Source organism: Xiphophorus hellerii, chromosome 12 (genome assembly GCF_003331165.1).
Source record: "Xiphophorus hellerii strain 12219 chromosome 12, Xiphophorus_hellerii-4.1, whole genome shotgun sequence".
NCBI classification, from domain to species: domain Eukaryota; kingdom Metazoa; phylum Chordata; class Actinopteri; order Cyprinodontiformes; family Poeciliidae; genus Xiphophorus; species Xiphophorus hellerii.
This window is the reverse complement of record NC_045683.1, coordinates 5984027-6006646: the sequence shown is the minus strand read 5'-3', so window position 1 is coordinate 6006646 and position 22620 is coordinate 5984027. Positions and strand designations below refer to the sequence as shown.

Below are 22620 nucleotides of genomic sequence, written 5' to 3'. Positions count from 1 at the left end.
GGCTGGTCCTCACCCTCTGTTTGATCATTGATCTCCATGACCCCATTTGAAGGGTCTTAATCTCTCTGTTGACCTCTTCAAGGATTGTTTTTTAGGTAGGGGTTACAGGGGTGTATGTTGACTGGGAACTATCAGGAGAGTGGGGATGCTGTATTGAAACTCGGGTGGGGGGCTAGCAAGCTTTTCTACTTGAGTGGAGACGGAGACATTGCAGTGAGTCTGGAGGATGTGTGACTTCACACCTGTTTTCAAATGTAGAGATCCCGGCAAAATACTTAATATTAAATCAAATATGTTTATTTTACAGCGCCGTTACTGCAATATCTGAGTTTTTTGTTGTATTTGTAATGGGCCGACTTATATATGTTCAAACCTTTGCCTTTCCTGATCATCCAGCTTAATTCATGGTTATACCTTGGCACAGCAGTTGTCTTGTTGGCCATGAGAAATGGCCTCTTGGCTTTTTTCTCTTTTTTGCCTTCTCTTGAGATTAGGAACTGCAGTCCTTATTTTAAACTTTACATAAAATCTGCATGTATTTAACACTTGGTAGTAGAAGAACAGTCTATAGATGGAGTACATTCCAAATTCAACTCTAAATACAAAGATCGGGCACATGTGTAACTATTTAGCCATTTGTATGTCTAGCAACCATTTTGAAATATTTACTACCTCTGTGTTTAACCTTGCAAAAACTTGTGAAAAAGGAGAAACTTTCAGACTTGTTGCTGTCCCTGCTTATTGGGACATGCATGTGGTGCTTAGTGGGCGCCACATGCAGACTGCTACAGAATTGGGGTTTTTGCATAACTGACTGAAATGACTGGACATGCTCCACGAAACAGTGCATGGTTGTGCACATTTGTGAACAAGATGCCATTTGTAAGCATAAATCTAGAGATTGGCTTTCCCTAGGTTTATAGCTTGAAGGATTGCAAAGATAATTTATAAAGACATTTTAAGATTGTTTTTCTTTGTTTCTTAATGCTAAGAGTTCCTTTGAGCATCATGCAAATGTCTAACTCTGACCATAAAGAAGGTTTAACGTTTATTTTACTATATAATCCTTATCTTCAGAGGATAACTGCTGTGTCTGTTCCCTGGGCTCTAACTAAATGTTGTGACAAGACAGACGGACTGCACCTTTTATACACATCTGCTCTACAGTAGAGGTCTGGCTTTTTGCACAGTCTGGAAAGGGCTGGAATGTCAGTATTTTCCAGGTCTGGGGAAAAAAATAAGAATATGGGGAAAATATTTGTATTTTCACACTTTATTTTCTCTCTGATGTCTAAATATTATTTCCTTCCATACCTCCTTTGTTCATTGTGTCCTTTGATTCTTCGTCCCTCCCTTTGTTCTTAATTACTTGTTCCTTGTGTACTTCTTTGTTTGCTTCCTTAATTTCTTTTCTCTCTAAAGCCTTTCCTTTTTTGTCTTTAATTTATTTATTTGTACCATTTATTCCTTATTCCCAAGATTCTTTCAATCCGTTTTTGTGTTCTACCTGTCTTCCTGACTTTATCTTTATTATCTTCATGGCTTCCTAGCATCCTTTCTTTGTACTTTGTGCCCTTGTGTCTTGCTATGTTTCACACTTAATGCCCACAAACTGTAGAAAATGTGAAATAGAAAGTGGAGACCCACACCATTGGATGTCTAAGAAAATCTTTGTCCTTGGCTTTATGTGCAGCATGGTAATATTTTACTGTACAACAACAACAGATTGAATGCTCCCTCCTCTTTATCAACTCACATGCTTCACATACTTCCTTTCTAATCACCTTCACTCCATATCTTCATTCAATACAACTGCACTGAAGGACGCATTCAGAGACTTATGGGTTTTTCAAAATAAAACCGCACACACATTCTACTCATAAAATACTGCCAGTAGCAGTATTACACCAAATGAATACTTCCACATTGGGGTTTGACCTCTGAACCAATCCACTTTTGGGTAACAGCCACAGGGCAAAAGGTCCGAGGCTGATTGATGTATGTGGGGAGTGTATGCTGGCCAGTCTGTTCTTATTCAATAGACATGCTTCTATATATTGTTTTGCTAAAGAAGTTCATTCTTGTTCTGAAATAAAGATGTCAGACTGTCACTGTTTGTTGTCTCAGGAATTGTTAGAGATCATGTTCACCTTCATGCAGGTGAAAGTTGAGGGAGATCTCAACTTTTTTTGGGACCTCCCTCCCAAGAAAAGTTATGATTTTGATTTGAGTAGTCCAAAATATTTTGTTGCCAATTGATATATCACATGTAATATTTAACTGATCAACTGATCAGGTAATTTTCTTGTGGGAAACTATTATTTTCATTTGTATGTTGATCAAATCAACATACAATGGCTGTGCTTCTATGCTGCAACATGCAGCAGGATGTAGTGGATCAATTTCAGGTCTAGCATAAGACAAATTCAGTAGTGAAGTACCGTTCACTGTGCTTTGTCCTCTCATTTTTCAGTTTGGGTTACACTTAATCGGAGAGGTTTGGAAAACAAGGATAACTGATTGTAGGCAAATCATCAGTTACTTGCCAGTACTTGTAATGGAGGAAAATACTTATATCATTCTTGTACATATGTTTCCATATGTATATGTAATTTTGGTTGCACATAAATGTCTGATTTTATCAGGAAACCCGCATGTATAGCCGCCGTCCATTTGATTTTTGCTTCTCTGCTTCAAATTGCAGTTGTGTATTACAGGTTATTGTGGTCATTATGGTTTCCTTTCTCAGGATCTATCATTCCCAGTACAATAACAGCTGATGATAAGGTGTTGGAGATGGCGATTAATCAGAGACTTTCATGTAGATTGCGAACTTTTCCCTTTCTGTGCTGTTTTTCGAGAAGACATACCATGACAGCAGGAAGAGCCTGTGTAGAAGAGATGGAGATGTTTTCGTTTGAGAGTCTTTGATATTCAAGCCAGATAATTAAGTCACTCTTTTAACTTGTCTCCTCTTTAAGACCTCCAGATATGCCTGAGTGTTGTCAGACAAGGTGTGTTGCAACACGCTTGTCCATGAGCAGCTGTGCGGATGTCCTCATTTTTGCATGGAAGTGCACATCCGTGGAAATCAAACAACTTCACACTGATAGACTTTTTCTAGAAAATTTTTTCTCCTCAAACACACAGCATTTTGCTTTGTGGTCGATTTCCAGCTCACCCTCAGGTATGCAGCTGCACTCCGGCTAAACCACAAGTGAGTAACTTTATACATAGAACCTGCGGTTTACTTCTTCGCTGTCTTCAGCTGGAAAGCTTTTTTCTTAAAGAAAATACTTAACTCCCACAAATTCTCTGGGAAGGAAACAATAAAAATTGAATTTGTTGTGACGAAGAATCCCACTGTAATGGGTGAATTGTGATCATGACAGATGGAACACTTCCTGGCTGCTTGTTTTGAGAGGAGATACTGATCTTGAGTAGTGTTACCTTAGAAACTGTAGCCAGGTACAGAGATTACCCTGAACGGGCTGAAGAAAAGCGAGAGGGCTAAGGGAAACACAAGGCTGCAAATGAGAATGGGTGTTGTGGAGGAACATCAGTGCCCTAGACATCCCCTTCTGCTTATCTCTCTGCCCATCGTCTGGCTCTCTTTCATCCACACGCCAATTGTATCCAGGCCGCAGGGTTTTCACTGTTCTGTTTTTTTCTTAAACCACCTCTGTGTGGCAGGCATGTATGAACGCAGCCTTTTCAAGCTGTGACATAAGTGCTGAGAAAATGATGGACAGCTGCTTTTAATTTATTTTGAGCTTGTTATAGTTTTTCTTAAGATGTGCTCAACATTTTGTACTTTTAGAGTGAGCGGCCTCTAAAAGCCAAATACTGTCTGCAGCTGTTTACTGTACTCATTTTCTAGGCCTCATTATCCTCACCTTTCAGATGTATGTATGGTTTCATGCATTTGAGCATTTTTTTTATCAGCATGCTCATAAAAAATATTTGTTGCTAGAAAATAATCTTGCCAGTTCTCTAAAAAAAAGTTTTCAATCTCACTGAGACTTTTAATGGATAAATAAAAGATACAGTGCTCTTTTCCTAAGTCTGTAAAGCCGTTAAAGGGATATAACAATATGCTTGCCAATGAATGCCTCAGATGGTTCTGGTCAGTTCACTCCATCGTCAGTTCTTACCCATTCATATGTCTGTTTCATATTCTGAGGTGCTTGGAGAGGACTGGAGCTGTTAGGCTGGTAAAATATTTAATGAGGTCTTAGAAGAATTTTGAAATCAACTATACCATTGTGTGAATTATAGTCTAAAGCTGGAGATTCAGAACTCCAATATACCCATGTCCAGCTATCCAAGCATATTCTCTTTGAAAGCAGACTGCAAGATGCTAATTAAAAGTCCCTAAAAATCTTGAAAAGGACCCACAGGAAGTTCTCGCTACTATTTATGTGAAAGTACATGTTTTCACTTACACCATGGGAGGTGTTTAAGAAGGAAAACTCTCTAAGAAAAAATTGAAGAAAACAAAAGTTTACTTGAGGGAACATAGACAAAAATCAGGACCTATAGAATAATGTTCTTTGGGCAGTTGAATCTTAAATTAAAGCAACTTTGGAAAATAATCTTATATAATTTTTTAATCATATAGCTAGAAATGTAATTGGATGACATCCCAGTAAATCCACCAAGGACTGGTTGAGAATTTGGAAATAGGAAGTCATTTTCACAGTCAAAACTTAAGAGATTTACACTTTTGAGACAGTGTGGGTTGTTTAAAATAGGCTGTACATATGAGAAATGCTTTAAGCATCTCACAGCTGATGGTGAGGACTGAGGCCAACATTCCTCCAACCACAATCAGACTGGTAGATGGTTACAGGAACTGATGTGTTGGTCAAAAAAAGGTGAGACTAGCAGAAACGGTTTCTTAGCTATAGCAAAAACTTCTGCCACAGCCTAGAGAGACCACAAATATAACAAATATGCACAACGTCTTTGACTTGTATGCTACCAAAATGTTGCAACAATAACTTGGTAGTATTACAATTTCCTGTACTATTCGCATGCCAATTGCACTGAAAAAAAATCACTCCCCTCAGCATAACCAATGTTTAAAGTCACTGACACAGCAGGGTGTTTTTAGCATTTTTTAAAATTAAATATGCAAATAATCATTGGACAATATGGGGCCACTGATAAATGGAGCATTGAATTCTCTATCCAAACTGGTCAGTATTTAGAAAACTAAAATTTTCACAAAATCTACTTCCTTACTTCATGTTTAGAACCATGTCAAGAGTGTTTTCGGATACATCCTTAGAAGTTACAGCTTTACACACTGTTTCCATTTCTTCATGCTACAACTACTTCCAGATGTTGTCCTACTGTACTATACCCACATAGTATTTTTTGTCTCTAAATACAGGGAATCCTCCTTTGGGTTAGATTTCCCCCAATAAAGTCACTTTATTTGACTATGTTTTTCATCTCTTCAAAAGACTTTAACATGGGAGCCCCTCAATCAGGTATCCTGGATAAAACATTAGGGGTCTGAGCCTCACAAACCAGCCTGGACCCTGACTTAAAAAAGGCAAATGACAGCGGAGGATATATGACTATGTCTTTTTATAGAAACCATGAGTTAAACCTAGCAGGCCCATTACAAGACCAACTCTTCCTTAAGATTATGATCTGTCTTTTCAGTGACATTCAGACCGGAGTTTCCCCTCCTAAATTAGTAGCATCTGCTTCTTTGATTTCAGTTAAATACCGTTGGTCAGTAAAATGTCCTGCAACTTCATCATGCAAAGTTTTCTTCTGTCATTAGTGATTTCATGAAAACTCCTTGAATACTTTAAGCCATCAACTGCTTTCTGAAAATCTTCATTTTCTCATTCATTCATCAAACATCTCCTCTCTTGTGATAGCAGCTATAATAGATCTGCCGGCTTGTCAGGTAACATCAGCGTAAAGCTGGTGCCATGTGATGCCCTCGGCGGCTTGCCAAAAGCTAATTGTGCTAATTGGCAATCGCCAATCCTGTAACGAGGCTTTGAAGGACAACCCACCGACACAGATGAAAGCGCTAAGATTTGTCCTGTGTCAAGGACTTGTTGGTAATCGGTGCGTCTGCTGACCCAAAGGCCAGGTGGGCTGGATTGTGATGAAGTTTGTGTGGAAATGGATGGAGATCTAAGAGAAACCCTGCCTTACGGGTGTTCTCAGAAACTCTGAGCTAAATTTATAATTTTTTTAAAAGGTTCCCCTTTAAAATTGTAAAATGCAGACTTGTTCACTAGAGTTTTTTGTCTCTTTTTTTTTTTGGTCAGAGCTTCTTCATGTGACACTGTTTGTTGTTTTAAGTAGTATTCTCTTTTAGGTGTAAAGGTTTAGGTTTAAGCTTCACTCAGTTTGCAGCCAAGTAACAGTGGCTGCAAACAGTGGTGTGTTATAGTCCAGACTCCAAAGTGATAGATGATCCCAGAAACCAGACAGAAACTATCCCAAGAGCTTTACCAGTCACTAGGTCATTTTACTTTTGCAGCTTTAGTTGTCTGATAGCCTTAACTCGGAGTGCAGGCTGGAGGGGCCATTTGGTGCACAGTGCGACAGAGAATCGGTTTAGAAACCAGTGAACATACTGTATGTATTACTGTGTCTTTTTATCTGTCTGATAGCATTTACAAATAAAAACTTAGTCATTTTTTAAAATGTTTTCAAATCTATTAAGTAAAAGTCTGGCCGTAAAGTATTGAGTTGGTCATTCAATTAATTTGACTTCAAAAATTATTTTCAGTAGTTGACAGGCTTTCGAATCTGTTTAGTAGTATTTCAGTTCAAAAGTAAAGTTACTAATTTGGACCAATATTTGACCAATATAAGAGTGTAATAACCTGGAGAAAATACTCCTCCAGTATCAAAGTATTTTCAGAAGGTAAAGAAAAATTTTTCTCACAATGTAGTTGCTTTAAATTAAAAGAAGAAAGTCATAACTATTGCTACTGCTGAAAGAGATAAATAAACAATACTTAAACACACACAGTTATATATTGTTTGCTCAATCATCTGGTTTTCTCTGTACTGTATGGGTTGCTTGTTTATTAAATGCGTCACAGAAGCCTCAGCCTAACCCGACCATCAAGCAAGTAATTCTAGCCCGACAACGCCCGAACTTCAGGTTGGGCTCAGGTCATAAATCTAAGCAAAAATCCACATTGAAGTATTTGGCCGGTTGCATGGGTTTCGCTGACTGTTGACACTTTAGCGACATATTGCTTTTATTTTTTTCTTAATTTAGATTTTAAAACACATGAACAGTGGCTGGATAATGGTGAGGACATATCCAGCCATGTTTGTTTTATTAATGCTGTGCAGCCTTGGAGATTGTGTAGGACCCAAGCCGGGACTTATTGTGACTTTAAATGACACTCAAGTACTTTATGCTGCTAATCCAAACTGGTATGTGAAATTTCATTCAGCTATGCAACTAATGGACATTTGGGAAAATAGATGGGACCTTGCTGATAGATGGTGGCTGAGAAACGTGTTATATATATTTTTTACTTTTATATTCTAATGACCTTTCCTCAGATATTGCCATTCAAGGTCTATTTCAGTTTCTCTTTATCCGTCTGTTCAATAGGCAGATATCCAGAGGGGGTTTTGCAATCCTTAATAATCTTGCGGCTTTGTATACTTTGCAGTGTTTGACTGAAACCGTGTTACATTTCATCTCAGTTTAAACAAAACAATAGAACTGTCAGTTATCTGAAGGACTGGGCTCGTTTTCAAGAGATTTAATTAAAATGTTTGATCTTAGTGACTGAAATGAATTTGACTAGTTTTCTGTACACGATTATCAAGTGTGAAATCCAATATGACATTATCATATGCATTTTTTTTCAATTTGTTGACATTTGTGGATTCTGTCTGGAACATGATACCTTTCCATATATTGCATTCTTTTTGGTATGATAATATATTTAGACAAATTTAAGTCTTGAATATAGTTTTTATTGTTATTTTACACTTCAGCAGTTAAAAACATTGTTTTGTTTGAATTATTGAAAAAGATCTGCCCTTTAAGTTTTATACACTTGCACTATTGCATGTTGGCGGGGTTAAACTCACCAGAGCCAGAAACCAAATGAATGCACCGAATACTTGGCAATTCTCTCTTCTCCAGTGCAATGTAGCTACATGAACATGTAAACTGTCTGAGTTTTGCAGACATTGCTGCAGGGCAGAGGGAATTACACTGTCACACAGAGGATATGGAGCTGCTGTGATATCCTCTTGGCACATAGTTGAAGACCATCCAGGTGGAAACTGGTATGCTCTGCCAGGAGCGAGGAGAAGAGTGAGGTAGCTGCGTGGGAGGTGCTCATCTGCATCGGCAAGCAATTTCTTTTATGTGAACTGGAATACTGCCTTATCTGATGTAGCTATCGAACACATCTAAGGATTACGAGGTTAGGAGTGAGGGCAGTAAATGTTTTGGAAGTTTACGTGCATGTAATTAAGAAAAGTTGTAACCTATCTACCAAAATGGTTTATAATTGGGTTATAAAGCATCACCGTATAGTCAAAAAGGGCTTAATAAGGTCCTCATCTGGTTTTAAGTCTTAAAAATCTTGTTGTTCTGGAAGAATTTTAACTAAAATTATTTACATATGTTTGAACTAAGAAACTCGTAGGTATTTTTGTTTACATCCCACCTTGTTCCACGGTGGCCAATCTAAAAATTCAAGGCCTGAAAAGCAAAACAAGCTCTATTTAAATGTGATATTATGCAGCCTAAACTTGAAAGTTGCTGATTAATAAGACTACTGGATTGTAATATTGATGGTATTAAAAGTAATATTTGATAACAGGCTGGAGAACTACAAACCTAGTTTTACCGCAGGTTTGCTCATTTTTAAGAAATAATTCATTTGTGAAAATCATTTACAAGATTTCACTATATGGCGGCTTGGATGATTTATATTATATACAGAATTGCTGGGGATTTTCTGCCTTTGCAATTTCATACTTTTCATTTTATCGTTTTTCATTGTACCCAACCTTTTGGGGTTTGAAAAGGAGTCGTCTGCCATGAAACATTTGTACTGATTCTGTGGATGTGTTATAGCCGCTTTCAAAATCTGTTCCAAAGTTGGAACTTTTGAATATTTTTTTATGTTTAGACTTCAATGCAGCTGAAGGCGTGAATAAGTGAACTGGTTCCAGTTGACCCACAGTCGCTCTAGCTACTTGGTGATCATTTAACAGTGGGATGCTGCAGTTTTATGAGTCTTGACAATATCTACGGTTCTCAAAAATCAAATGTCTCCACACTGGTCCTCTGCAGGGACCTCTTCAATGTATTTTTGTTGACAAATTATCTGGGAACCATTGTCGCGTTCTTAGGCTATACATTGGAATACCCCATTCTGTAAACTAACAGCTTCTCTGATATCTCAGAGTGACGTGGATAAAAGGAGAGGTTACATTTCATCCAGGTAAATCATGGTTCATATTTAAATGACAAAACCTAACTGTCATTTGGTTTTTGGAGGATGAACTATATATTGTGCATTTAATTTATTAAAAAAAAGAAACTCTTCTGTAAGTAAGCGACTCTTACAGAAGTGAGTTTACAGAAATTTAACGTGTTTACAAGTTTTCCATAAATATTATTTACCAACAGAAGGCTGCTAAAATTTGTCACTTGGCTCAAACAGCCGCAATTATTGTAAATCATGTGTCAAATAAAAATCTTGATTAAATCTTTATTTAGTTGTGGACAGCTAAATAAATCACACAAGAGGTCAGTATTTTCAACTAGGGGTTTTCTTTAGAAATCCTTATCACAAGCCTAATAAGCAATTAATCAAATTGGTACCAAATGATTAGATTACAAGTATAAAATTGAAGAGGGATCTGACATAATAAATTGAATAGTTCATTCAGAGGCAAGGAAAGCTATTCATGTCAATTAAATAATTCATTTAGAAGTACAAATAGATTTAAGCACACATGTTGCATGCTTTTGTCAATTTGATTAAACTGCTAAGTAAGCACTCATGATAAAATGAATGACAAAGTTGGACATCTTTTTTTTTTTTTACTTTTTAGTTATGGCCTCAAGTTTTGCTACATGTCAAATAGCTTTCTAGCATTTGTGAATCACTGCAGTTTTGCCATGATAGAAGCCACTCCTCCCCGGAGGTTGCTACATCTGAGGTCAACTTGGAGCATTTCTGCTTTTGCTTCAGTTTTTTAAAAGTCTCTCTGAAGCCCCAAGTGGAGCTCATCCAAATTTCTGCACTTATCGCTAATGGCAATCACTTAAACAAAAGCTGCAAAATTCTACTGCCAACACCATACTAATGCCAACAAAGCTACAGAAAATACTGTTGATGATTTTGTGCTGAGCATCTTGAACAAATATCACAGTTTGTCCTGATGTAATCCACTTCTTAATCAGAAACAGCACTCTTTTACTCTCATATGGCCTGAAAACCTGGTAAACAAATTTAGCCAACCTGTGTGCAGACACGCTTAATGGCTCTGACAAATTTCTCCCAGAAATGAAGATATGTTGCCGATAGGATTTGGAAACCAGGTGTCTGAATGCCACAAGGCCGCCTGGGCATGATTAAAGCCGGAGTTTTATCTGAAACATTCTTCAAGCGAGATAACGTGTCATGCTACAGGGATTACTGAACCATACTGACTATTGGTTTCTACTCTATGAATCTGAATGCCTTTTACCTTTCTCCACATCTTTTTCAACTTCAAAAAGGCTAGTACTGTCATGTACATTTTGATTAGACACAAATTAAAAATGTTTAAACAGAATTTCAGTGTGGTCTGCTTGCATATGGTTGTTGTTTTCAGTTGGCCGGAACACATGGACCCCACACATTCCACGGGTTGAAAATGTGATCTGCCTCTGGTTACACTACTTGTATAATCATTGATTCATCACACCATGTGTGTTTACTCAAATTATTTGTGTTGTGATGTCTGGATACTGTTTGGATCATTGGATCATTCTTCACGTCTGATGGAGACCCCAAAAGATGAGCGTGGAGGTGGGGGGTTTTTGCCCAGAAATTCTGTTGACATTTCTATTGGGACCCACTTATGGATAAAAGCAAACAAAGGCATTAAAAAATAAATTACAGCCCTAATAATTTGACTACCTTTAGTCACTTATGATAAAGTGCAAGGAATAATGATAAAATAAGGATAAGAACTTCTTGATCAGTCTGATGTAATTGCAAATTTAAATCATTTGAGGTGTTTAGTTCTGAGCAACCTCGTCTTTATTATGACTATGACTAACTCGTTGAAATTATTGCCAGAGACACCTCAGAGTGTTGCATAGGGCAGTATAACTGTTCCAGCTCGTTTTGTGTGTTAATAGCAACAGTTGACAGATGAATCCCCTGGGCTGTCTCTGCCACATGAGACAATCCTCCCCAGCTTCCTGTGATCTGGATTACCCCCCTCCAAGAGGATGACAACAAGAAAGAATACTATAACACTATTATTGTAAAATAAATTTTAACGTGGAGTTATTGAACTTCACCGCATCAAACGGAACGTTATCTTTTTTTTTTTGCAGCGACAATAACAACATTGATGTTGCATTTTCACTGTTTGAGTGCCTATAGGAAGCATGTTGTTACATGTTCTCTTATCTGATTTATAACTCTGATTAATTCAATACAATTTATTGAAACTTCTCAAACCCTGAAGGTGACTCTGTCTCTTTTCTTTTCTCTTTTCTTGAACCACATGAATGGAATAAGACAATAATGTTTGGCTGTTTTTGTAATCGATCCTCATGCTGCAGCTAGATATGACGTGATATGAGATCCTTGATGGCCTGGAATAAAAGCATTTAAAACAAAGGTGTTGGACATAATTTAACAGATTTTTTAAAGTTATAACAGAAAAGCAATTTTTAATACAGCTGTTTGAATCATTCTTATGAGAGGTAAAAATGAATCACCCTTCTTTCTGCTAGCTGTCTAGAAATGTACAGGTTGGATTGTTGGGGCACTGGAAATGTGGCTTTAGTTGTAGGACTTTTAGCTGTAGGAATGGTATCACAGATACTTTGCTGCTTTTCTTTCTTTCTTTCTTTTTTTTTTTTTTACAGAATTTAAACCAGGCAAAGCTAAAACTATTTCACCTGAGGAGTTCTGGGAACATATTTACAGACAAAGAAGTTTTTTGTTTTTTTTTAATATCTTAAATTCAAAATGTATGCATTTTTATACAGTTAATTACTGCCCAGAATATCTGTACACTCTAACGATTAATCAGTTACTAAATTAGTTAACAATTATTTCAATAATCTATTTATCAGGATTAAGATATCAGGATTGAGACCATAGCTTTTAAGACCTTGGTCTACATTGATGGTAATCCATGTCCAGCAATAACCGCTGCCTCTGCTCTGAATCACACACTGAATTTCTAAAGTAAAGGTAGTTAGTTTATTGCAAAGTTCATCTACGCTCATGGCTTTCAGCCCAACTTGTCTATTTGCAAAGGAAAAGAGAAACACTTAATCAAAAGCGGAATTCCTCCAGTTTACTTTTGCCAAAAATCCTAGGATTACAATCATTCAATAGTGTGATAAAAATGGCTTCTTCCCAGAATCTTTCCTCTCTGGAGAACTTTTCCATTCTGTTTGTCGAAGCTGAAATTGTGTGAACCATGCAACCCGGCCACCCAGCTCCAGTGTCCTCGTCTGTCCCTGTCAAGCCTGCCCTCCCCTCTGCTTCCCTCCTGCGGTGCCCTTTCTGAGGGCCAGCTCCCCTGAACCCAAACAACAGCACCATTTGTTCTGCCAGGGCTGGGAATGTACTCAGCCATCTTTCACTGCATCTCTGCCAGCCCTAGTAGATGCCAAACCTGTGGGCCCGAATGTTTCCTCCCCCTCTTTTTTCTGTGTTGTATGTGTTTATCTAAATATTTTTCTGTGGAAAATGTTATTGAGAAATTTAGATTCGGTATTTTCGATTAAAGTCCAGTGTTTTTTTTTGTTTTGATAGTACTGTTTTTACTTAAATCGATATTTATGATTTCCTATGCTGTAGGATTTTGAACCTTATTTATACCAATTAAAAGATCTATAAAGCAGTTAAACTCTTCAACTCGCCGTTCATTTCATAGTTGTAGGTTTATGGAAAGTGGAAAAAAAAATATGACGTTAAATTTTATTGCCTTTTTTGGCAAGTTCTTTAGAGTCTCAGTGTATTTAAAGCATTCAAGAACCTCTAAATGGTTCCAGGGGAAAAATAAGTCACCTTCTATATTTTCGTGTACATTATTCTACACTTTGCCATTGCCAAACTACAACATGTTTTATTATTTCATTTTTTTACATTTCTATTATTTTTAACCTGAGCCAAAAAAACAAGCAATGAATATATTTTCAGCTATTTGCATCAAGACCGCCACTGCTCATTGGAGACAAACAGGCCATGGATGAAATGTAAATGCCTCATTGCCCAGCAGTCCTCCATCACTGTTGAGTGAGAGACGGATGGGTGAGATTATGTAAACACAGGGTTGGAGTCCAAGCTTCTTCTCGCAGTGTGGAACCACCGTGGAGCTCTTCAGACTGCCGTTGAAGGACTTAAAGAAAACAAGTCTCTGATGGCGATCACTCAGTCTGAGAGATCCGGTTGTAGCCATTACTTCAAAAAGTCCTTGATGATGAGTCGCTCACTCAGAAAAACAGACATTAGAGTAAATCTCAACCACGCAAAAACGTTTTCATGCATTTATCTTGTTTAATTTGAGTTAATTATTATTTTTTTTTAATTACTCAAGTTTTCAGAGACTTGTTTTAGTCTATTTTTAGTGCATTTTTGTCTTTTTATCTTATTTTCAGACAAATCAGAATCGACCGAATTCAGAGATTGGAAAGTCAATTTTACTGCAAAGTTCTGATTAGAGCATCTGTATTTTTTTTATTATTACTTTTTACAATAAATAAAAATTTCCTAACTCAGACAAGCAAGTTGCGTACTGAGTGTGACAAACGGGACGACAGAGAGTCAGCTTAGGAGGGCTTCCTTGGCTGAGCAGAAAGAATGTAGATCAAGGAGTAATCGGCTCTATCTGCTACATTAGCCATGAATGAGGTGTGAGCACATGAAGGAAGTCTTAGAGGATGCACCCCAGCCTTACAACTCAAAGAAAAGATTTTAGTACTGCTCTCTTGTTTCCATTAATGATTGAGTTTTTATTTGTTTTGCTTCATTTTTAGCTTTTTAATTTTTGCCATGGATCATTTATGACACATAAACAAAAGTGCGACCATCAAAACAAGTCTGCAATTAATTTCTTGTGAAATTTGGCTCATTTTGTGATTATTTCATTTTAGATCCCTTTGAAACCTTCAAATCAAAATCACATTCAGATGAAGATTCAGTGTGTACTTTTCAGCTCTATAAAGTTTTATATATTTAAATATGAAAATATCTTCTAAACAACTTAATTTGATCCTTGCACTCCATCTCTTTCCAATTTTAGAACCAAGAGGCCCTTTTAATAGGGATCTCCCTGCTAACGTGTCCAGACTTGTTGTACACTTTTGCCTATGCCCCCTGTAAATCACAGCCATGTCTTTGAAGGGATATGGTCATCTTTCAAGCAAACTGGGAAATGTAATTCTCTGGGTCTTATTCTTGTCAACAGTTACCATGACAGATATCTTAATATAGTTATGTTCGAGCTGCTTGCGACTTTTTCTGTAGTCGTGATGCCATGTAAACAAGATGAGTGTCCCTGACCCCAGTGCCCCATATTTGTGTCGCTCTTGCATTTATCCAGAACCCCAACAGGACAGGGTATATTTCCCAGTTTTTGCTAACGCTGTTATGACATGCAGCACAGACCAACTTCTACATGTTCATAAGGTATTGAGAACCTAAATGATCTCATCTCCCCCTTTTTTGATTCTTTTTAAGCTTAACATGATTTGTTGAATGAAATTGGCCTGTAGACCTTAAACCAGCATGTTATATTGTTCTTGCGACATTTAGTAATGGTGTTTCCACTTTATCAGTCAATCATTTATTTAATAAATCAATCAAGTTTATTTGCATGGTACATTTCAGTTCAAAATACTTTACATTATGAAAAGCTAAAAATGTTAGAACAAACCGTTAACAATTGAAACATTACATTTTGCCAAGTTCTGTCATTTCACATCTAAATGTTAATAAGTGTTTCATTTAGTAACTCTTAACAGGTGGGTTTTTAGTCTAGATTTAAAGGGAATCAGTGTTTCAGCTGTTTTACACTTTATGTACTCTGCATAAATATTGTTGCTGCAGGTATATCGTTTTTGTGTTTCTGCAAAATGAAGTTTTTCTGCTGAGGTAGCTGAAGTTATAATAAAAGAAATAGCTCTGTGTGGCGTCCGTTGATTTGGTCTGCCTTAATATGCACCTAGACATGCTAAGATATTTTGTTCTGCACTGCAATTCAATGTTGGCTGCAGACAGTATTGTGTGGGACTTGGCAGACACCCCCTGAAGCGTCTTTTGAAAAAGGTTACCTTGTTTGCCCCTTGAGCTATTTTCGCTCTGCCTTTCTGTCTGGACTTGCCGAACTGTGAAAAAACTCCTCACAAACCTTTCCTCCCCTTCCCCGCCTCCCTCCTCTTCTCTGTCTGCCATGACATCACAAACGTCAGGTATCCAAAGCAGACTACAGTGGAATGGGTGTTTGCTTGATACAATTATTAACACACCTGCTTTGGAGCACATTCCTGAAAACACGGTCCAATGGGACAGGCACATTAAGGTAGATTCTGGGATCCCTCAGGAGGTTACACCTGAATCTCAGCGCTTCTCTTCTATGCAAATATCCACCTATTTCACAATCTAGTACCAAATCAAAAGCTGCAGAAAGAGACTTTTATGCAATTCTTTAAATGGTAAGAAAGTATCAGTTTACAAAAGAAACTGTTTTACATGTATTTCTGAAATAAATTATCCTGAAAATCAAATATAACATGTTTTTAAAAATAGAATAGCATAGAAAAGAAAAGAAATGTTAGCAGTTGCAAATTTGGCACAAAAAAAAAAGAGACTTAAATACCCGTCAGTTCAGAAGTCTTGCTGGTGTCTTGACATGTAATGTTTTTGATCGTTATATCTCAATCATTTTATTTCTTCAAACTCATGTACAGCTCATATTTCTGTTAACTTTAGCTGTGATAGACTTTAAGTTATTTAAGTCTAGGGTTAGGGTAGGGTAGGTTTAAGCTGAAAATTATTCATATCCTTATTAAAATATCGGTCAACAATTGTAGAATAGGTAATCACCCATTCAGCATCAGCGGAAGTAATTTCTTGTTCGGACCCCACAGTGAAAATGAATGCACAGGTGCGGTTCTTGTTTTAATGGTGCCCTGGGTGACTCCTTAGGCCACGCCTTTAACCATTCAAAATGCAGGAACATAAATAAATCCAATAAAATGCTGTGCAGTCCCTCACAACACATGTAAAATACTCAGTGCACATGCACATGCAGTCTGTAGTTTGCCCCAGTGGGAAATGGTTGCTTGAACAAAATATAATTAACAAAAATTTTAATTCTGACAATTTGGAAGATGTCGCTGTCTGCCATCTCATCACATATCTAAAACACTAGATATGTCGCAATGGAATGAATGTAGCCTTATTAACACATCTGGAGCACATTTCTAAAACTTAGGACAGGCATATCAAAGTAGATTATAGGAGCCCGCGGGAGGTTACATCTGAAACTCAGCAGTTCTCATTCAGGCAAATACCGAACTAATTTACAATCTAGTGTCAAACAAAAAGGTACAGAAAAAACTTGTATGCAAAGTTTTGAATATTGAGATGTATTTCTTACACATCCAATTATATTGAAAATCCTAATTAAATGTTACTATTAAAGAAATGTTGGCAGTTGCCACTATTTCCTTTTTGGTTCCAAATTTTGAAAAAAAAAAAGGACCTTCAGCTTAAACTATGCTATGAAATACTTTCAAATTAGGTTTTAGAAACCTTTTTGGCTTCTTGAGAAGTTCTCATTGAACAATCCTTTCCCAGGAGGACATGTCACAGTGTTGAATGGATCCTTGTATAAACATTTATATATGTAAAAAAAAAACAAAAAAAAACTCTGGCAACTGTTGCCATTTCTGCTCCAGTTCTGACCAGTATTCTTCGGCCTTCTTGGCACGTTTTTCACTGGATAACTGTATTCATAAAATCCTTTTTATAGGCCTGCTGTGAATGTGTAAAACAAAGTAGCAGTGAATAACCTCAGTAAAATCTTATCCACATTATCCAATGTGTTTTGCTTTACTTCACCACAGTAATGTATCAGTGATGTGTCATGATGTTGTTCCAAGGACACCATCTGACACATCCATAAAATTAGGCAACTCTAACAGTCATTTGAACTTATTACCTCAAGTTAATGTTAAACATGTGGTTGATAAAAGGCGTTAAATTGCTAATGTACACTCAATTATTTGGCTCAGACATGGAGGGGGCTGAACAAAGTAATTGCTGCTGTTAATTATCATGGGTGAAACATTACAGTCGACAACACTTCTTCACGTGTCCACAGGTATTTCAGCCCACTCCTCAACATGGTCAATATAAAGAAGTTGAATGGCTGAGAAGATACATAATTTTACTCTACTTTGCACTTTTATGTACAATCTGTCAGTTCAAAAATATCTGGAAGTGAGGTCATCATATAAATAAATAACTTTTCCAGTTACAGAAATGTTTGATTGCAGTGATCACATCAAAAGGTTGCACAACAAGGTATTAAATTACAGGTACCATTGTTTTTGTTCCAGGGATGTTTTATTAGCCTGCTTTTGAAATGTAGTTCAACAAAATCATGTATGATTTTCATTAGTTAATATTCAGTAAGTTATTTTATTATTACTTCCAGTTTCAAGCCATTCGGTGACTTTTGTGGGCTTTTAATTCATTACAACAATTTTGTCTGTGTGTTTGGCATTTGCCTCTGATGGTCACTCGGCCTTTACTCTAAATGTAGTAACTGTCCTAGTAAAGTTTTAAATATGCTTTTGGCAGCACAATGCTCTTGGTGAGCAAAAAAAGTGAGTTTTAATTTTTTTTAAACAAGTTTGAAAACCAGTTGAAAGAATGATTTGGATTGTATCAAATAATGCATAACTTAGCACCGAAATATGGTAATGTTAAGGATTGTTTTTAATGTGCATGACCTGCCTGTGTGTGCTTTTCCTGGTGTCTGAAGATGAAAAGAAAGAAAAACTTAAAGATGTGCTGGTTTGTGGAGTTGAAACATGTCTTAAAGTTTGGTCGTTACTGCTTGAGTTGGAACAGTCATCCTCAGAGAATCAGCAAAATGTCTCGGGATGTAACTAAGCCCCCTTATTCCTAATGGGAGCTAATGGGGAAGTGGTAATAGTCTCTGATGTGACGTGACCAGAATGACCCTTGCTGGGAGGTGGCTTAGAGTCTACTCTTTGCTGCATTTTCACTTCTTAGTGTTGACGTCCTCTGAGAGAATTGTCTCTGTCCCACATAGTTGTTTGTCTGTCAGTGAATTAAATAAATTCCCCTTTGATGTCTGATGGTGACCAGCTCTCTAAGGATGTGGGTAGATTTAAAGTACAGGCATTGTCCTTTCCTGATATTTTGTGAAAAGACCCGATGATCCTATTTTCCCACAAATTTGAAGCAAGACAATTAAAGCCTTTTTTGTCCTTCCTGTTTCCTCTAAATGACTACTTAAACGTCTGTTGTGCAGACAGGGGTATCAGCCATTTAAAATTTATATTGTTTCCGTTTTTGTTTGATAATCCTAGCCTGTGGAAACTTGGCATCCGTTTCTCACCTGTGGAGATGAGCTGCCAGTCCCTGACAATAGAGAGGATGGCATTCCACCTCTCACAATTATCGCTGAAATCTGGGATGCTTAGCGGAAAGGTCATGATAATCCCTTGTAATTGAGGCCTTTTGAAGTGATAAATCTGTGTTGAGGGATTTTTATTGTGTGCCTGACATGCACACCAAACAGCTACACTCATACCTCAACTGGAGTCTCTTACCCACAAATTATCCGTCAGAGCCATATATATTTTCAGCATTGTTGTGTCTCTTACGGTTGAATGGTGCAGGTGATAGCCCTGTAGTATTTCCATGCAGACAACACACCCAGAGTCTTAAAAAGGAAAAATGAAAGGTTTCGAAAAGCAGCCAGACAATAAATAAGCCACTGTCAGGTTTCAGAACTTCCAGTACCACCATGGTGCCCACTCAACAAAACTTACTATATCCTCATTGATTGGACTTTTTCCATCTCTTTTTGAAAAATATTTACTTTCTTCTGAGAATGGCTCAGCTTAATGACTCATAGCTAATTTGCTGGTAGAATTACAGTCGTGTATTCTTTCAAGGCTCTCACCTTTTCCTCTGCTATTAGATACTGTAAATGTTGCACAACAAAATATTATGTTACCTTTAACCGGTAGCTTCTGCTCTTAGAGAGATGTCGTCACCTCAATTAAATACTTCATGGACTCATTTCCCAACCAAAAACATCTCCACTGACATGATGACAGAATCACTTGCATTTTATTTGGGAGTTCCCCCTTGGTGGATCATCTTCCTCTCTAATTATACATCCTCATCCACAAAAATAAACAAATGAATATAAAGTATAAGTTATGTTTTACTTCCTTTGGTTTTCCATTATTTTTGAGGCTATATAGTTTCGTAGAATAGTCACACCAGGTATTTTTTCTTTAGAATTGAATCTTTTATTCTCCCACAATGGAAAAATCTGTGTGCAACAGCGGCAAAGTGACAACAGCAAACAGACCCAGACAAAGATATATTACGTTTAAAAAAAAAAACAGGGTAAAAAATACAATAAAATTTCATTGTAAATACTGTATAGTTATAAAAATACTCCAGTCTGTAGGAATGTGCAACTGAGTTGGTTAAATAAAAAACTTTACAAAATGTGAGCATTAAAAATATTAACTAAATTAGTTTTTAATATTAATTACATTAATATTTTAATATAATTAGGCCTGTCACGATAGCAAATTTTGCTGAGCGATTAATTGTCTCAAAAATTATTGCGATAAACGATAATATTGTTTGAAGACCTTTTTACACTGATTTAATGGAAATGACATAATAATCCATGCGATTTCTTGCCAAAGATAGATACACTTTATTTTCAAAAGACCACTAAACACTGGAACTGATAAACAAAATAAACAAAACAACCAAAAACGAAAATAAAATGGTCTCCATTAACAAAAAACGCACTTGAAAAAAAAAACTAAACAACATAAAGTAAAAGTGGAAATAAATACTGCATTCAACCAAAAGAGTGCAGATTATGAAGTCTGTAAATTATGTTGCCCTTCAGTAATAATTAGATTTAAATAGAGAAGATGGGCACAACGACTACCTGATGCAATAGTTCACACTACATGATTTTTTGCTCCTATTTTTCCCCTTACAACAATCTTAAAACGTTGGTCTTTCTAAGATTGTGTGGTGTGTTACGGTAGATCGTCCTCCGATCTAAATCAGGGATTTTCCCCGACTAGGAGCTTTAACGCACCCTGTTGAATGTGACAGGTAGCCAATCAGAAAGCACGGATTCCCCTCTTTTCTTTCTGAGGGGAAATTACGTCGGGGAATCCCAAACAGCTGAAACAGCGCAACCCGAAGTCCAGCGAACATTGGAGATGATATGTGGAAACAACATTAATGTTTATTCAACATGCAAAGAATATAGAAATGACAAGAGGAGGAGTTGGAGCGAAATTGCTACCGCAGTTGATAAACCCGGTAACTTTTCAGCTGTTCTTCGTTAACGTGACGTAAATAGGTTCTAATGATTTTCATTCAGTCAGGACTTTAGCTGACACTAGCCACATGCATTGCTGGTAGATTGTAGTAAAGCATTGATTAAAGCCTGGTTTTAAAATTAGTTCACTGGACTTGTAGCCATTATTTTGTGCCCATTGTTGGACACCACACGGCAGGAACGAACCCGATCGAACCGTTATACCTAGGATTTCTGTCGGCTAATGTGTGGTCTGTCAGGTTTTGAAAATGGGCCGACAATCGGCCGACAGCTCTAAGATCGTGTCGTGTGCGCTGGGCTTTACACTGAGGAAATGAGGAAGGGAGGAGTCAGCGGAGAGCACCGGAGTTGAGCCTTTTTTCGTTCAGTGTCATTAACAGAAAGAGAAAAAGGCCGGAAGAGACGATAATGCCGATAATTAAAATGACGTCGATAGTTTTAATTTATCGTACGATTAATCGATTTATCGTTTATCGCGACAGGCCTAAATATAATTAAGAATTATTAATATTGTCAATTAATATTAATTAGCAAGTAATAATTAATACTAATCATGAATTAATATAAAGTAATATTAATACACTGCATTAGACCAATGGAATGTAGCAGTGTGTCCAGTGTTCTGCAACAGTAAGATGTGTCTTTGCCTCAACATACTTGAGTCAAATAATCAAGTTATTAGCAGGACTCAAGAGGACGTCACCACGTATTCAGGAGGTAATTCAGCCATTTCATTTAGCTGTGTTGGACTAGGGTACATCTAAAAGTTGCAGAACATTGACCCTTAAGGCCTGGATGTGAAGAACCCTGGTCTAAACCTTTGGAGATATTAACTCAGCAAATGTATTGATAATAAAATGATTTATTGCTGGAATGTATCTGTATCTGTTGTAGGAATAGACAAAGTTGGCAAAACAACTAATGTTTTGTTTGAAATATGACAAATCTTTCCAAGACGCATGTTCTCCCTCCACACAAGAACTCTGTGTTCCTGCCTCCAGATGGTCACTTTAAAGTTACAACTAGTTCACCTTTTTATTTTGGCCATTATTTAGTTTGTAAAAAATGGCCAGTTCAGAATTGCTCTAAGATTCCTTTGCTGCACAACTTGGCAAATTAACCATATGTTGAGTCTTGCTCTCTGTTCCTATCTGCTGTATACAGTAGTTTAGATTTATACTTAATGACACAGAGTCCTGTAGTTATAATCAGACAAGGTTGTTTGGTCTACATTGATTGTTCCATTGAATTCAACACAAGACCAACCAACTTCAAGATGTATTAACCTTAAAACATTCAGACTTGTACAATTTATAAAGCCTATTGAAACTGTGTAATTACTGTAACCGCTCCAGAACAAATTTTTGGGTCTTCCAAAACTAACTCGTCTTCTACAGGTTAGGGTTTTAAACAACTAAAATCATTTTCGCAAATCATATTTAACAGATCCCTGGGGACAGAAATGAATTCGCCCCTGTGATTCTTACACTCAGAGCAATAAAGAGTATTTTCGTCAAGACAAAAGTGACATTTATGTCCACAAAATTCCAAGGATTTTAGATTAATCATTTACTCTAAACATTTCTCTATTTTCATTGCCCACCGCAGTCATTTGCCTTTTCAGAATCTGCCATCTTAACTTTTGTTCAAACTGCATTGGGCAGCGTCCAGGACGGAAGTGGCTAGTCAACCACTGTCCTCTGTCACATTTTCACACATGGTGAACTCGCAGGTCCTGGCACACATGGGCGGTGG

General features: G+C 37.1%; 1 protein-coding gene across 3 annotated transcripts in view; it reads left to right on the top strand.

The window, feature by feature from the left end:
* The window catches only part of arl15a (ADP-ribosylation factor-like 15a), a 112036-nt gene that overhangs the window by 64976 nt on the left and 24440 nt on the right, over positions 1–22620 (top strand). The window contains exon 5 of one of the 3 annotated variants that reach the window (XM_032578233.1): positions 11387–11720. The exons of the other annotated variants lie outside the window; for them this stretch is intronic. Within the exon in view, the coding sequence (XP_032434124.1) occupies positions 11387–11455 (69 nt within the window). The 3' untranslated portion in view covers positions 11456–11720. Of the gene's footprint in view, positions 1–11386; positions 11721–22620 lie in introns of those variants that run through there. 3 annotated transcript variants of the gene reach the window in all.